Raw genomic sequence first — 14,684 nt, forward strand, 5'->3', positions numbered from 1 at the left:
CTGTGCAAGGACTACAGTCTCAGCAGGGAAGGCAGCCAGGAGGGACTGAAGATATGGCCCTGAAACTAATAGTCCACTTCCACAGTAAGGCCACCCCTCCTTCAGCAAATGGAGCCATGAATGTGCTTCCTGAGAAACCCCCCCTTTCAAATGAGGCATTGACCCCCTACCTCACAGGCTGCCCCAGGTGAGCCTTCAGTAAGCATGACCACAGTTTTTAATAAAAGCCGCTGTCAGTCCCCAGTTCCCTTGTGTGGGTCGGCCGGACAGATAATGAGGACTGACGTGCACGGGGCAAGACGGGAACAACTGCACAACCAGCGAAGGGGGTGGGGCTTGACCTCTCTGAGCCTGGAGTCTCTCTTCCTCAAAATGAGCTGCTCACAATGCCTCTCCCATTGGGTCAATGGAATGACGAAATATCCCTAGCAAAACGATGGGTGCTGGCTGAAGTTGGTGTTGGCATTATTTGTCTTGGTTGTTAAGGTCTGATGTGTCCTATTCTGGTGGGGGCCATGGAAAGCCTCACTGGGCCCCTCAGCCACGCTGACCTGCTTTCTGTCACTTGAGCAGGTAAGCTCTCTAGGCTTTAATCAAGCTGTCTTCCTTGTTAACTACCACCTCTCACATCATTATTCAGCCCAACCTCCTCCCCTTCTTGTCTCTCCTAGAGGATGCCTACTTGACCCCACAAATGATGATAGGTTCCTTGAACAGGCACTTTCCCACACTCTCTAGTACAAATGTGCACCAAAACGGTCATGAAGCTATGACTTGTGGAATGGCTCAATGAATACCCATCTTGTCTGCCAGACCACAGTGCAACTAGGCAGGTGCCTCACACACATGGCCTTGTCACCACTTTATCCTCTGACCTCATCCAGGATTAGAGATTCAGGTGGTGCTTTTTGGAACCTGGGGCATTCCTAACTCTCCCAGAGTCTCTGCATTTTGTCTTTTCCATGGCCGTGTCTCATCTGATAAAGAGGGCCGGAGGGCAGGCCTGTTCTGAGCCACACTGTCCTCATCAGTGGTCAGGCTCCTTCCTGGTTTGTTTCAACTCCTTGGAAAGCCCTTCTATGTTAGTCCCTCCCTCCCCCAAACTGCCGTCTTCTTTGAGTCCTCAGGTCAAGTCTGGTGGTGCTCACTTATTTGTTTTTGGGGCCACATTGGATAGGTTAAGGCAATAGTCTCCAACCTTCCTGGCAGCAGGGACCAGCCTCTTGGAAGACAATATCTGCATGGACCAGGAGGAGGAGCATTGATCCCAGGACAACCCAAGCACACCTCGTCCTCTGTGCCACCCCATTTCCACCACTGCCACATTGCAATATACCATGAAACAATCATGTAAATGATAGGGACCACACTCCTGAAGCCAGGAGGCAATGAGAGTGATGGGGAGCATTTACAAACAGACAAAGCCTCACCCACCATCCACCCACCCCTGTGTGGCCTTGGGGAATGGTGGAGTGCCCAACAGGTCATGGTACTGGTCCCCAGCCTGGAGGTTGGGGACCATTGGACTAAAGGCACCCAGAGATGCCTATTCAGTTCTACCGTCTTTCACCCCAGATGGCTACATCCTGGGCTATAACAGATACCCACATGCATAGCAAGAAGTACTTTTCTCAGATCTCACTGCTGCATTGTCTCCTCTCCAGTAAGCCTTATGCTGAACTGTACTGTCCTCCCCATATCCTGAGAAGCTGTCCAAGACATACTGGCTCTCCTCCTCCCTATTTCCACCACAAGGCTCTGTCCCTAGCAGGAGCTTGGCGTGAGCTGCATTATGTTGAATTTAACTTGAGTTGACTGGAACTGTACTTAATTAAACTGAGTTGCATTGACTGAGTTAAGTTTAGCTTAATTGAGTGACCGAACTCAAACTGAGTGAGTTAAGTGAAGCTGATCTGAATTAAACTGAGTTGAGTGGGTAAGAGGAATTGAGAAGCTTATTTATCTGATTTTTGTGCCAGGTGGTGTCTGAGAAGCCAATATAATATCTTGTGCTTTAGTCCATTCAAGATGCTGTAATGAAATACCTCAGACTGGGTAATTTATAAACAATAGAAATGTATTCCTCACAGTTCTGGAGGCTGAAAAGTCTAAAATTGAGGCAGTGGCAGATTTGTTGTCTGGTAAGGACTCTGCTTCACAAATGGTACCCTCTCTGTGCCTTCACGTGAAGGGAGGATAATATAAAGGATAAGCAAACTCCCTTAGGCCTATTTGATAAGGACACTAATCCCATTCATGAAAGCTTTGCTTTCATGACCCAATCACCTCCCAGATGTCCTCACCTCCTAATACGATCACATTGGAGGTTAGGTTTCAACGTGTGAATTTTGGAGAGACACAAACATTCAGACCGAAGTACCTTGATCCTGGGGAACAAAGACAACTGGTTCCTTTTTTCCAGTTTTGAATATGTTGAAATGAATTGCCCTTGTTGAGTTCATTTCTTTGTTAAGTCCTTCCTTCTCTGAGATCCTTGCAGAATTTCACTGCCAACCAGGAGTCTGCTTTGGCTGGCCCAGGGTTAGAGGCCAGCAAGAGATTCCCCTCACTTTGTAGATCGCTGGTATGGAAACAATCTTATAAAGATATAAAAATGGTGCCCATTTAGTGTTACATGTGGTGCAACAACCTAGAAAAAAGAGAGAAAGCATAGCAACTGGGGACCCTCCCTGAGAGCTGAAAGCTAGTGTTTCTGTCTCATTTTGACCAGGTTGTAGAGAGCCGAAAAGCAACTCTGAAATATGGATGGGAGTCAAGGTAGGATTATAGGGGGAAAGTCATAAGATCTGTCCCTTGGAAAGCCCCATCTGGAAGCCATACTCTAAGGCTCGAGGAGTGAAGTTAGAGCCAAAACGAAGAGTTATGAGGCCTCTGTTTCTGCCTGGGAAGGAATGAGTCCAACCTTAGTTGCACTCCTGAGGTCACCTGCCAGGGTCCCAGAGCCACCCTGAGAAAGGGATCCTTTCCAGAAGAGGCATCTGCATGAGGCAGAACCAGGAAGGCCAGGACTTCTCCAAGCCTCACTTCTGGCCCAGTAAAAGTGGCACAAGTGGGAGAGGATAGCTATGCAGTAGCTGAGGCTGCATGGGAGGGCCAGGTTTGGTTCTCAGCCCAACCTAAAAAAGCCAGGCACAGTGGTGTGTGCTTGTCATCCTAGTTAACTGGGAGACTGGAGAAGGAGAATTGTGACATAATGAGATCCTGTCAAAAATGCCTCTCTACACCTCCATTCCTACACACTCTCATACTCTCTTCCTCCTGCACCTGTGCTCTCTTGCATTAAAAAAAAAAAAAAAAGGCAAACAAAAAACCTTCCTGCCTGCTTTCCTTCCCTTTCTTTGAAGCCTTCCCAGCAAAGCATCAAGTAACTCCTGCTCTCAGAAATGATCTGGGGTGACTGGCCACACCTTGAAAAGTGTACACTTCAGTAGCTTTTAGTATATTCACATAATTGTGCAACCATTATTACCATATAGCTTAGAACATTTTCATCATCCCAAAAGCAACCCTGCACCCATTAGCAGTCCCTCCCTATTCCCACCCTCTAGCCTCAGGCAAATACTAATCAACTTTCTGTCTTTGGATTTGCCTTCTCTGGACATTTCTTGTAATTGGGATCATAGGATGTGTGACCTTTTCTCCCCCCGCCCCTGTGCTCTTTTGGCTTAAAAAAAAAAAAAAAAGGCAAACAAAAAACCTTCCTGCCTGCTTTCCTTCCCTTTCTTTGAAGCCTTCCCAGCAAAGCATCAAGTAACTCCTGCTCTCAGAAATGATCTGGGGTGACTGGCCACACCTTGAAAAGTGTACACTTCAGTAGCTTTTAGTATATTCACATAATTGTGCAACCATTATTACCATATAGCTTAGAACATTTTCATCATCCCAAAAGCAACCCTGCACCCATTAGCAGTCCCTCCCTATTCCCACCCTCTAGCCTCAGGCAAATACTAATCAACTTTCTGTCTTTGGATTTGCCTTCTCTGGACATTTCTTGTAATTGGGATCATAGGATGTGTGACCTTTTATGACTGACTTCTTCATTAACATACTGTTTTTTAGGGCTTTGGCATATGTTCATTTTTCATTTCTTTTTATGGCAGAATAATAGTCTATCATATGGATAAACCATATTTATCCATCAGCTAATGAGTATTTAGGCCATTTCCATCTTTTGGTTATTATAAACAAGGTTGTTATGGATACTCATGTATAAGTTCTTGTGTAAATATATGTTTTAATTTCTTTTGGATGTATATACCTAGGAGTGAAATGTCTGGGTCAAATGCTTATTCTATGTTTAAAATTTTGAGGAATTACCAGACTATTTTCCACAGTGGCTGCACCCTTTACATTCCCCTCAGCAATCCACATTCTTGCCAACACTTGTAATTGTCTTTTTCATGTTAGCCATCCCAATGACTGCAAAGTGGTATCTCGTGGTTGTTTTGATTTCTAATTCCTTAATGACTAATGATGTTAGACATGTTTACATGTAGTTATTTGCCATTTTTATCTCCTCTTTGGAGAAATATTTGTTCAATATTTTAATTAGATTTGCCCATATTTTAATTAACTTAATTTATTGTTAAGTTGTAAGAGTTCTTTAAATATTACAAATGTAACTCTTTTACAAGATATATGATTTGCCAAAAAAATAAAAAAGGAAAAATTTCAATTCTCCCCAGAATTGCCTATAAATTTAACACAGTTCCTAATGAAATCCTGGCAAGGTTTGTTATGGATATGGACAAACTTATTTACAATTTATATGGAAAGGCACATGCTCTGGAATAGCTGAAATAAGTATGAAAAAGAAGAATTAAGCAGGATAAATAACTTCATCAATTTTAAGACCTACAATTGTAGGAATAGCAAGGAATTAATAGTAAGGAATTAAGACTACATGGTATCAGTGGAGGGGTAAACACATAAATCAATGTAACAGAACAGAGAACCCAGAAATAGACCCCCAAAAATAAGCCCAACTGATTTTAAGACAAATACGCAAAAGCAATTCAATGAAGGAAGACTACCCTTTTCAACATATGGTGCTGGAGCAACTGGGTTTTCATAGGCAAAAAATAAATAAATAAAAAGAACCTTGACCTAAATCTCACACTTTATATAAAAATTAACTCAACAAACATCTTGCACTTAAATGTGAAACATGAAACTATAAAATCCTTAGAAAAACATATAGGAGAAAATATGTAGGATCTAGGACAAGCAGAGTTCTCACACATGCTGCCAAAGCACAATCCATTAGAGGAAAATTGATAAAATAGACCTCATCTAAATTTAAAAATGTTCATTCCATGAGAGACCCTAAGAAAAAGATAAAATGCAAGCTATAGAAGAAAATATGTACAAACCACTTATCTGGCAAAGGACTTACTAACATCTAGAATATATAGAATTCTCAAAACTCAACTGTAAAAACTCATCCAACCCAGCCAGGAAATGGACCAAAGACATGAAGAGACATTTCAACAAAGAAGATACACATGATGTTCAACATCATTAGTCATGGGGAAGTGCAAATTAAAAAGCACAGTGAACTAGCACTATACACCTACCAGAATAGCTAAAATAAAAAGTAGTGAAAGCACAAATGTTCATGAGGATGCAGAAAAATGGGATTACCAATATTTTGCCATTGGGATTGTAAAATGGTACAGCCATGCTGGAAAATAATTTGGTAGTTTCTTATAAAGGTAAAGATGCAACAGCTGTATGACACACCAACTGCACTCCTGGGCATTTATCCTAAAGAAATGAAGACGTGTTTACCCAGTAACCTGTACATGAATAACTATAAACATTTCATTGACAATGAGCCAAAACCTGAGGACAATTCAGGCATCAATCAGCAGGTAAATGGATGAACAATCTGTGATGCATCCATGCCATAGACACTATTCAGCAATAACAAGAAACAAACTGTTGATGCTAGGTCATTAGGAAAGTCCTGATGTATTTTTCTATTTTTCTATACAAAAATGCCTCATGACTTTCCAGACGACCCACTATTACCAGCATCGGGTTCCTGGTGTGGATCTTGTGCTCCACTCATTCAAGATTTGACCTTGGGGTAAAAGGCATCTGGGTGCTCTTTTACTTTTCTTTTTTTTTTTTTTTTTTTTTTTTTTTTACAACATCCTGAGAAACTGTAATTATTTTAAAATTAAGAAGGAAAAAAAAAATAAGAGCAGGCCACATACCAGTAGGTTCAGAGAACCATGTTCATGATATGTTTTTGTCTGCCAACTTACATGCTCAAGGAAAAGTCTAGAAGGCCCCTGAGGCTCCTGTGTTCTGGGGGGTGGGGGGGAAGGGGCGAGGGTGGGCATACAGCAATTTCAGTTTCTCTTTTCATGCCACGTGGGGGTTAGCCAGCCTTCTGGGTCCCCCAACGCCTGTGCCAAGACCCCCTGCCTGCCTGCCTACCTGCCTATCTGTCTTTCTTTCTTTCTAATTTGCTATAGGGCAAATACACTTGGTGGAGAAAAACAGAAAGGGAAAGTGAGAAAGGACCCCCTGAGGGGATGACCTCACTACAATCCTTTCTCCATTCTCCTCTCAGGATTTTGGGTGCCACACACACACACGCACGTGCGCACACACACACACAGAGTATGTTTTTTTGTTTGTTTGTTTGTTTGTTTGTTTTTTAAATACCCCACCCCACCCCATGCCTAGAGTATGTTTTTCAAGTCATCAGGTCAAGGATTCGAACCAGGTAGTGGGCCATGTAGGATACAGCTACCTTAACCACCATGCCGCCAGGCTAGCCCCCACTGCCTTTCTTCATCTCATATGTTCCTCCCCCAATGTCCCACGCCTACCTCAGCACAGCTCGAGCTTGGCCCTCGAAGACAACCTGTGGTAGCCCACCCCTGTCATACCCACTCCCAGGCCTGTTGGAGAGGTTTATCTCCTGGATACCTAGGCTGGTGAGACAGGGGCTGCTCTCCTCTCGATTTTTTGTGCGACACACACACACGCACGTGCGCACACACACACACAGAGTATGTTTTTTTGTTTGTTTGTTTGTTTGTTTGTTTTTTAAATACCCCACCCCACCCCATGCCTAGAGTATGTTTTTCAAGTCATCAGGTCAAGGATTCGAACCAGGTAGTGGGCCATGTAGGATACAGCTACCTTAACCACCATGCCGCCAGGCTAGCCCCCACTGCCTTTCTTCATCTCATATGTTCCTCCCCCAATGTCCCACGCCTACCTCAGCACAGCTCGAGCTTGGCCCTCGAAGACAACCTGTGGTAGCCCACCCCTGTCATACCCACTCCCAGGCCTGTTGGAGAGGTTTATCTCCTGGATACCTAGGCTGGTGAGACAGGGGCTGTGGATGGGTCAGTCTCAGAGACCTCCTCAGTGCTTGCCTTGGGACAGTTGTGTGTGTTTCCAAGGACACACAGACTGGAGGGGTAGGTAATGAGCAGCACCCCAGGACACCAGAAGGAAGTGAGGGAGCTCTTATTTGTTTACTTCCCATCTCAACCCCCAGGCAAAGCTGACAAATTCCTCCTTGTTCCAGAGTTAAATGAAGGTGCTCCAGAAAGAGTTGTGAGCTGGCCCAAGTGTAGCGTAGTGGGAGTGAAGGGCTTTCGTTGATTTAACTCTGTGGCAGGTGACTAACAGTGGCAAGCCTCTCTGTGTTGGACACATCCCTAAAAGGAATAACCACACCCTGGAGGAGAGATAATTTAGGCAAACACACACCCGGCTTAAGTTTCTTTTTTCCTTTTTTGGAGAGGTTTATTGCCATAAGGCGCGTGCACTCGCCAGAAAGACAGAGAGAGACAGAGAGATTTTCCGAGAAATCACCCCCCATGGGGGATGGCCACACCACAATCCCTTCTCCTCTATTCTCCTCTTGGGATGGACACTCACGCACACGCACCCGGCATGAGTCTAAGCCACCGGGTCTGGGACTCAAACCGTGGTCAACTACATGGGAATCCAGCGACAGCCATTACGCCATTAAGCTGGTCCCCCAGCTTAAGTTTCAAGTCACTGGATCTAGGACTTGAACCATAGTCAACCATGTAGGAGTCCAGTGCCCTAACCACTATACCACCTGATGGCCCCACCCATGTGTATGTATTTAATTTATCTGAAGATCTTCTTCTGCCCCATGGCTCTATTACCTGTCTGCTAACATTACTCTGCCCAGTGCGTGAACCCCAAATCAATGTGATGTATTTTAGGATTGACATGACAGTACCCCACTTTTCAGTTTTAATTTCTTTATCATTTATCTATTACTACATAGCAAACCACATCTTAATTTAGTGGCTTAAAACAATTATTTTCTTTGCTCATAACTGTGTAGGTCAGAAATGTGAACTTGGCTCAGTTAGGAAGTTATTCTGCCAGCTGTGCTTGGGGTGATCCCTGCACCTGCATTCACCTGGCAGCTTGTTCACGGTGGGCTGGTCAAAGACAGCCTCCCTCACGTGTCTACTAGTTGGTGCTGGCAACTGACTGGGCCACCTCAGTTCTTTCCCTCTCCAGCCAGCAAGCTCAGGCTTGTTCCCATGGACACATTCCAGGAGCATGTGAGTTGCACATAGTGGCAGTTTCCAGCATGCTTTCCATCACATAGAGTCATGACATCAACTCAAATGAAGTTTGAGACTCCATCTCTTAATGGGAGGAACTACAAGTATTTAAGACTATTAAACATACTTTAGATCTGCTTCTATGGTCTGTTCTTACCCTTAATTTTCCCCCTTTTGGAGAGGTTTTTGCTATAGGGCGCAAGCGCTCGCCAGACAGAGAGAAACAGAGAGACAGAAAGCAAGAAATCACCCCCCAGGCAGGATGGCCATGCCGCAATCCCTTCTTCTCCATTCTTCTCTCGGGATCTTGGGCACACACGCACACGCGCCTGGCTTGAGTTTTAAGCCACCGGGTCCAGGACTCCAACCGCAGTCGACTACATGGGAGTCCAGCGACGTAGCCATTCCACTAACTGCTGGTCCCTTGTCCTTAATTTTCAATCTTTTGTGTATGAGAAAATGTGAAGGCTCAACAGTATCATCTCCCTGCAGATGATTTGATTTTTTTTTAGCATGCAAAGGGAAACTGGACGGTGCACCTTGCTCTAATTAAAGTTATAGAAGTCTCACCCAAAAACTCAAGGTGTTTGCTAGGCCCCCTTTCTAGATAAATTCAAAATCCCAGTGCTTTCCTCCAAAGGAGGAAAAGCTTACCCCTGAGCAGATGTTCTTTGCTCAGTTTCCCTGAACACCACCGCCAGGTGCAGCTTATTTCCAGGGGAAATGACGTGAAAGGGCGCTCACTCCTCTGTGGTCTCCTAGTTACCATCATCTTGTCCTCTCGTGCTCTGGCAAGCGCTCGCCAGACAGAGAGAAACAGAGAGACAGAAAGCAAGAAATCACCCCCCAGGCAGGATGGCCATGCCGCAATCCCTTCTTCTCCATTCTTCTCTCGGGATCTTGGGCACACACGCACACGCGCCTGGCTTGAGTTTTAAGCCACCGGGTCCAGGACTCCAACCGCAGTCGACTACATGGGAGTCCAGCGACGTAGCCATTCCACTAACTGCTGGTCCCTTGTCCTTAATTTTCAATCTTTTGTGTATGAGAAAATGTGAAGGCTCAACAGTATCATCTCCCTGCAGATGATTTGATTTTTTTTTAGCATGCAAAGGGAAACTGGACGGTGCACCTTGCTCTAATTAAAGTTATAGAAGTCTCACCCAAAAACTCAAGGTGTTTGCTAGGCCCCCTTTCTAGATAAATTCAAAATCCCAGTGCTTTCCTCCAAAGGAGGAAAAGCTTACCCCTGAGCAGATGTTCTTTGCTCAGTTTCCCTGAACACCACCGCCAGGTGCAGCTTATTTCCAGGGGAAATGACGTGAAAGGGCGCTCACTCCTCTGTGGTCTCCTAGTTACCATCATCTTGTCCTCTCGTGCTCTGAATCTCATTGTGGCCTTGGACGCCATTGTTTCTCTCCCTACCCCACTGAGCCCTTTGCTTCTTGTTTGGGATCAGTGCCCCAAGCACAGGCTCAAATGCAGGCTCATCTTGGTTTGCTTCCTTTCTCTCTGGGATCTTGGCCCTTCAAATCTTTTTCATTTTCCAAAGCCTTCAAACAGCTTCAACAAATTGCTGTTGTTTTTCTGGGTGTTTCCAGCAGAAGCTGTAGTCAGGTACAAGCCTCAGAGAAGGAAAAAAAATGCCACTATTTCCATGTTTCTGTATTCTCTTCCAGTTTTTTTTTTCTATGCACATATAAGAAATCACTTCTATTTCCATTTTTGATGATGTTTCTCTAAGATCTTTGTTTCTTGAAAGAACTTTAGAGGCAAAAAGATGTAGCCCCCCTAAAAAAGGGGATCAAGTAGTGACTTGCCCTCATTATTTGTCCTGGAGCCCATACATTTTCCAAATGCTAACCTTTTGGGGAGCTATCAAATGGACCAACCAGAAGGGGCCCTGGGCATCAACGTCTTGCACCGTGTCACCCATTTTTACCAATGAGGAGCTTGAGAGACTAAGGGTAGAGAGAAGTTTCCATGACTCTGCCATGAGTTAGAGGCATAGCCATTGCAAACCTGGACCCCTGACTGAATAACAAGCAAGGTCCCTCTTCCCATTTACCATGGGAGAGAGGATGTAACCTTCCACATTTAAGAGCCTCTTGCCCCTGGCCTGCCCCTGAGTCCCTACTTAAACATGGTCTTGAAATTTTCTGTCCCATAAGGGTTAAACATTCTTGTTTCTGAAAGGGTCAGTCTATGCAGCAGGGGCACTTGAACTTCTGACAGTATGGCTGAGGATTGACCAGCAGGGTGGCCACTCACGCCCTCTCCTCCTTTCTCTACCACAGGCTGCGAGAGCACCACCGAGCCACCATCAAGGTCATTCGGCGAATGCAGTACTTTGTGGCCAAGAAGAAATTCCAGGTGAATCCTGTGCCAAGGCTTCCTGCCCTTGGCCTCCCCCATGCAGCCCACCACAGCAGCACAAGCCCCTCCAGGACTTTCTCCTGCCCCAGTGGAGGCTGTTGAGGTCTCCACTCTACTGGCTACCTAGAAACCTACCCAAGACCTCACCCCACCACCACCCCCCACCCAGCTAATACCCTGTGATGGCTTCATTTTCCATCATGGGGAAGCTCTCTCTCCCCAAAACAGCAGGCCATGAAGGATACTTCCTCCTAGGCCTAGTCTGGAGTCAAGGCCTTCCTCATCACTATTGAGAGGGAGTAGCCCCGTTGGCTCACTCAACTTTCCCAGGGGTTGTTTAAGGTAGCAGAAATTAGTAGATGACTAGATCAGTGACCAGAGAGGGTACAGAGCCAGCCTGAGTTGCCTAGGAGCAAGTTAGGTCCCCCAGACCCTAAAGCCCTGCCCTGGTTCCTCCACCCCATGTGAGGCAAGAGGACCATAGGGAGACCAGGCCCTCCTCTGTGAGAAGTGGAACCTCCTATGCTGGGCAGAGCTGTTTCCCCTTGTTTCCATTAGCTGTCAGGGCCCTTCCCAAGCATGAGTCTCCTATAGAAACCCAGGAGTCCAAGACACTCAGAGAGTGCCAGTTAGTGGCAGACTCAGCTCCCCTCCTCCTACAGTGGGGACCATCCCCAGATGGTGATGGGGAAGCTGAGTCCTCACTTTGAATACATGTATGTAGACATGGGAAATAGGTACCCTTAGGCATGGTAATTCTCTTTCCAGAAGGCCTAGATTAAAAAGCAGGAAAGTTAGAGTGATTGTCTGATCCCTCAGAGCACTCCTAGTGGTACCCCCACATCCAGCTCCAGGCTGTTGAGAGCTCCTCAACAGACCTCCCACCTACTCACCCACCCAGCTGGGCCCTGGAGACTCCGAAGGGGTTCTGGACACAGACCCTCACCCCAGGCAACCCTGAACAACCCCATTTGCTGTTCCCACAAGAGCCCAAGAGGCTGGCACATGATGATGCACGTACAGGCATCAGTGGGCCTCACCCACAGTAGCCCTCAGGCAGCACCTGCCACAACTGTCACCATTCTGATCTCCTCGGCCAGGCCCTTGCTGCGTGGCCACACTTCTCCCACTGCTTAAGAGCAGGCCACCATCTCCAGTGATAATTTGCACATATGACAGTCCCATGGTGGCATTCTGCTTCCTACCATCTACCCACACCCCTGGGAGGCCTTCCTGACTCAGCTAAACCAAGTCATGCCAAAGCTCCAGTCAGGCCTAGAACTTCTGTTCAAATAAGAGTTGTGGAAATGCATTCTCAGCAGAGCCTGGACTTCTGCTGGCAATGAGCAAGGGGCAATCTATAAGACATCTCAATTCTGTAACTACTGTCCCTCCCTCTTATGGTACAAGAGCCCCACTGCCCTGGCTACTGGCACAAGGAACTGATCTGGAGATACTAAGGGTGAAAGGGAGTTGGCTCCTGGCAATACCAGCACCCTCCCAGGCAGGGAAAGGATACAAGAACACCCTTGTGGGTCAGGTCTGGTTAGAGCAGCCCCCCCAAGGGCAAAGAGGCTGCAAGGTGGCCCAGAGGGTATCACATTGTGGAAAGGCGTGTCATGATAAATCTTCCAGAGTGAGAACAGTCCCAGCCTGAGATGACCGCCAACATGGGTGCAGGGCAGAGCCCAGAACCCACTAGGACTTGTGGTACTGTGCTCGGTGGCTGCTTGGCTTCTTGGGTTGCTGGAAGCACCCAGCAGAGCATACCCTCATCGTTCCTGGGCTGGCTCGGTTCCCAGAGCAACATGGGCAGCTTCCAGCTCAGGTTGAGAGAACATACACTGTGGCCTGAATGAGCCCTGGCACTTTGGCTCAAGTGAGAAGGCAGCCTCTGGCATCAGTAGGAAGACCAGCACTCCCTTCCAGTCGAGGGGCGTCGGGGGCTCTTCTGCCTCCGAGTACAAACCAGGAACACAATAGTAGCCAAGAAGGCTTCTGGGAACCAGTCACCAACCCCCTACCTCCCCACTCTCCATGTCTCTCCTGTGCCCCAGGCATTGGAGAGCCTTGAATAAACCTGGCAGCAGAGGGGCCCTCGCAGGTACAGAGGCTCCTGAGTTAGGCAGGGACTGGGGCCCCCTCCAGCCTCACCAGCTGGTTCTCATGGCTGGGAGTTAGAATAGGGGCAGTATGGAGGATGGGGAGCAGGAAGCCTCCCGACAGGGGGAGCTGAGGTTGGGGAGAGGAGGAAGCTTTTGGTAGTAAGGAGCTTTGTGGGCTCCAGGGGCTGTCCCCTACCCCGAGCCCATATCTCAGATGCCTTTCCTTCCTTCACATAGACCTGTGTGCCTGCCTGCATCCCCATCCCATTCGTGCTGGCCTCAGGCAATAAGTCCCTGGTCAGTTGCCCCTGTGTCTGGCCTGAGGAACCAGAGCCTCTTAACCCTCAAGTTTGCCTTCAACTCCCACATCTACCATTGGTCAGGCCAACAGTATCTCTGCTCATCTTAGGCTCCTGCTGCTACCAGGAGGAGAGAGTTGAGGTGGAGAGAGATGAGGTGGAGAGAGAGTTGAGGTGGAGAGAGAGTTGAGGTGGTCTCTGCAGCCAGATCCCATGCAGCTACTTGACAAAGACTCCCATGAGCCCTGACCAGACCCTGAAGCTCAGTGGCTCCAAGATAGTCTCAATGAGCCTTGGGTGCCACTAGGCCACAGTCCTAGGTGTTGATTGGCTGTTGCTGACCTGTCTTGGGCTGGCCCTACATGGGGCGAGGCTGGGGAAGAAGGCACAGGGGTCTCCCTACTCACTAGCCCCACCCCAGCTGTGCTCCTGCAGACCGGCACACAGTTGGATGTGCGTACACACACTCTCATCCTTTCACCTAGACTTGCTTTTTACATTTGTGTCTGCAGAAGCTCCTGACACACATGCCCATTCCCATCTGGACACAGTTGCCTATGGGCTCCTAGGCTGTCTGGGGACCAACACGATGACCTGCTGCTTGCCAGGGCCAGGCCTGCATCACTTCATGCTCTGGACCAAGACCATTTCCCCACCTCCCCTTCTCTCCCCTGCCCCACATCTCACTGGGAGCGCCTGGGGTGTCACAAAGCCCTTTGGTCTATCAGAGGCTGACTGCTGTGACTCTGGGCCACCATCAGTGCATGGTAAGGAAAGGCTCAATCATAGCAAGGTGAAATGGTAGCAGCACAAGATTCCCTGGTCTTTCTCACCTACCATCGTATTTTATCCACATTCCCTTTCTGTGAAGCAGGGCAAGGTAGGACTCAGCATCCCATCTTACAGAAGGGAGGAACAGAGCTCAACATGCCATCTTACAGAAAGGAGGAATAGGGCTCAGCATGCCATCTTACAGAAGGGAGGAATGGAGCTCAACATGCCATCTTACAGAAAGGAGGAATAGGGCTCAGCATGCCATCTTACAGAAGGGAGTGACAATGCTCAGTATGCCATCTTATAGGAAGGAGGAGCAAGGCTCAGCATCCCATCTTACAGAAGGGAGGAATGGAAATCAACATGCCATCTTACAAAAGGGAGGGACAAGGCTCAGTATGCCATCTTATAGAAAGGAGGAGAAGGCTTAGAATCCCATCTTAAAGAAAGGAGGAGTGGGAACCAGCAGTTAGCGTAATGGCTATGTCGCTGGACTCCCACGTAGTCGACCGCGGGTTGTGTCCCGG

The 14,684-nt window shown here is 47.4% G+C and overlaps 1 protein-coding gene across 1 annotated transcript in view; it reads left to right on the forward strand.

Annotated features, from left to right (window-relative positions):
* KCNQ1 (potassium voltage-gated channel subfamily Q member 1) overlaps window positions 1-14,684 on the forward strand; it is a 378,985-nt gene that overhangs the window by 272,197 nt on the left and 92,104 nt on the right. The window contains exon 14 of the mRNA XM_006141164.1: window positions 10,901-10,976. Coding sequence (XP_006141226.1) covers window positions 10,901-10,976 — 76 coding nt within the window. The remainder of the gene's footprint in view (window positions 1-10,900; window positions 10,977-14,684) is intronic.

Source organism: Tupaia chinensis, unplaced genomic scaffold, assembly GCF_000334495.1.
Source record: "Tupaia chinensis unplaced genomic scaffold, TupChi_1.0 Scaffold000047_1, whole genome shotgun sequence".
Taxonomy (NCBI): domain Eukaryota; kingdom Metazoa; phylum Chordata; class Mammalia; order Scandentia; family Tupaiidae; genus Tupaia; species Tupaia belangeri.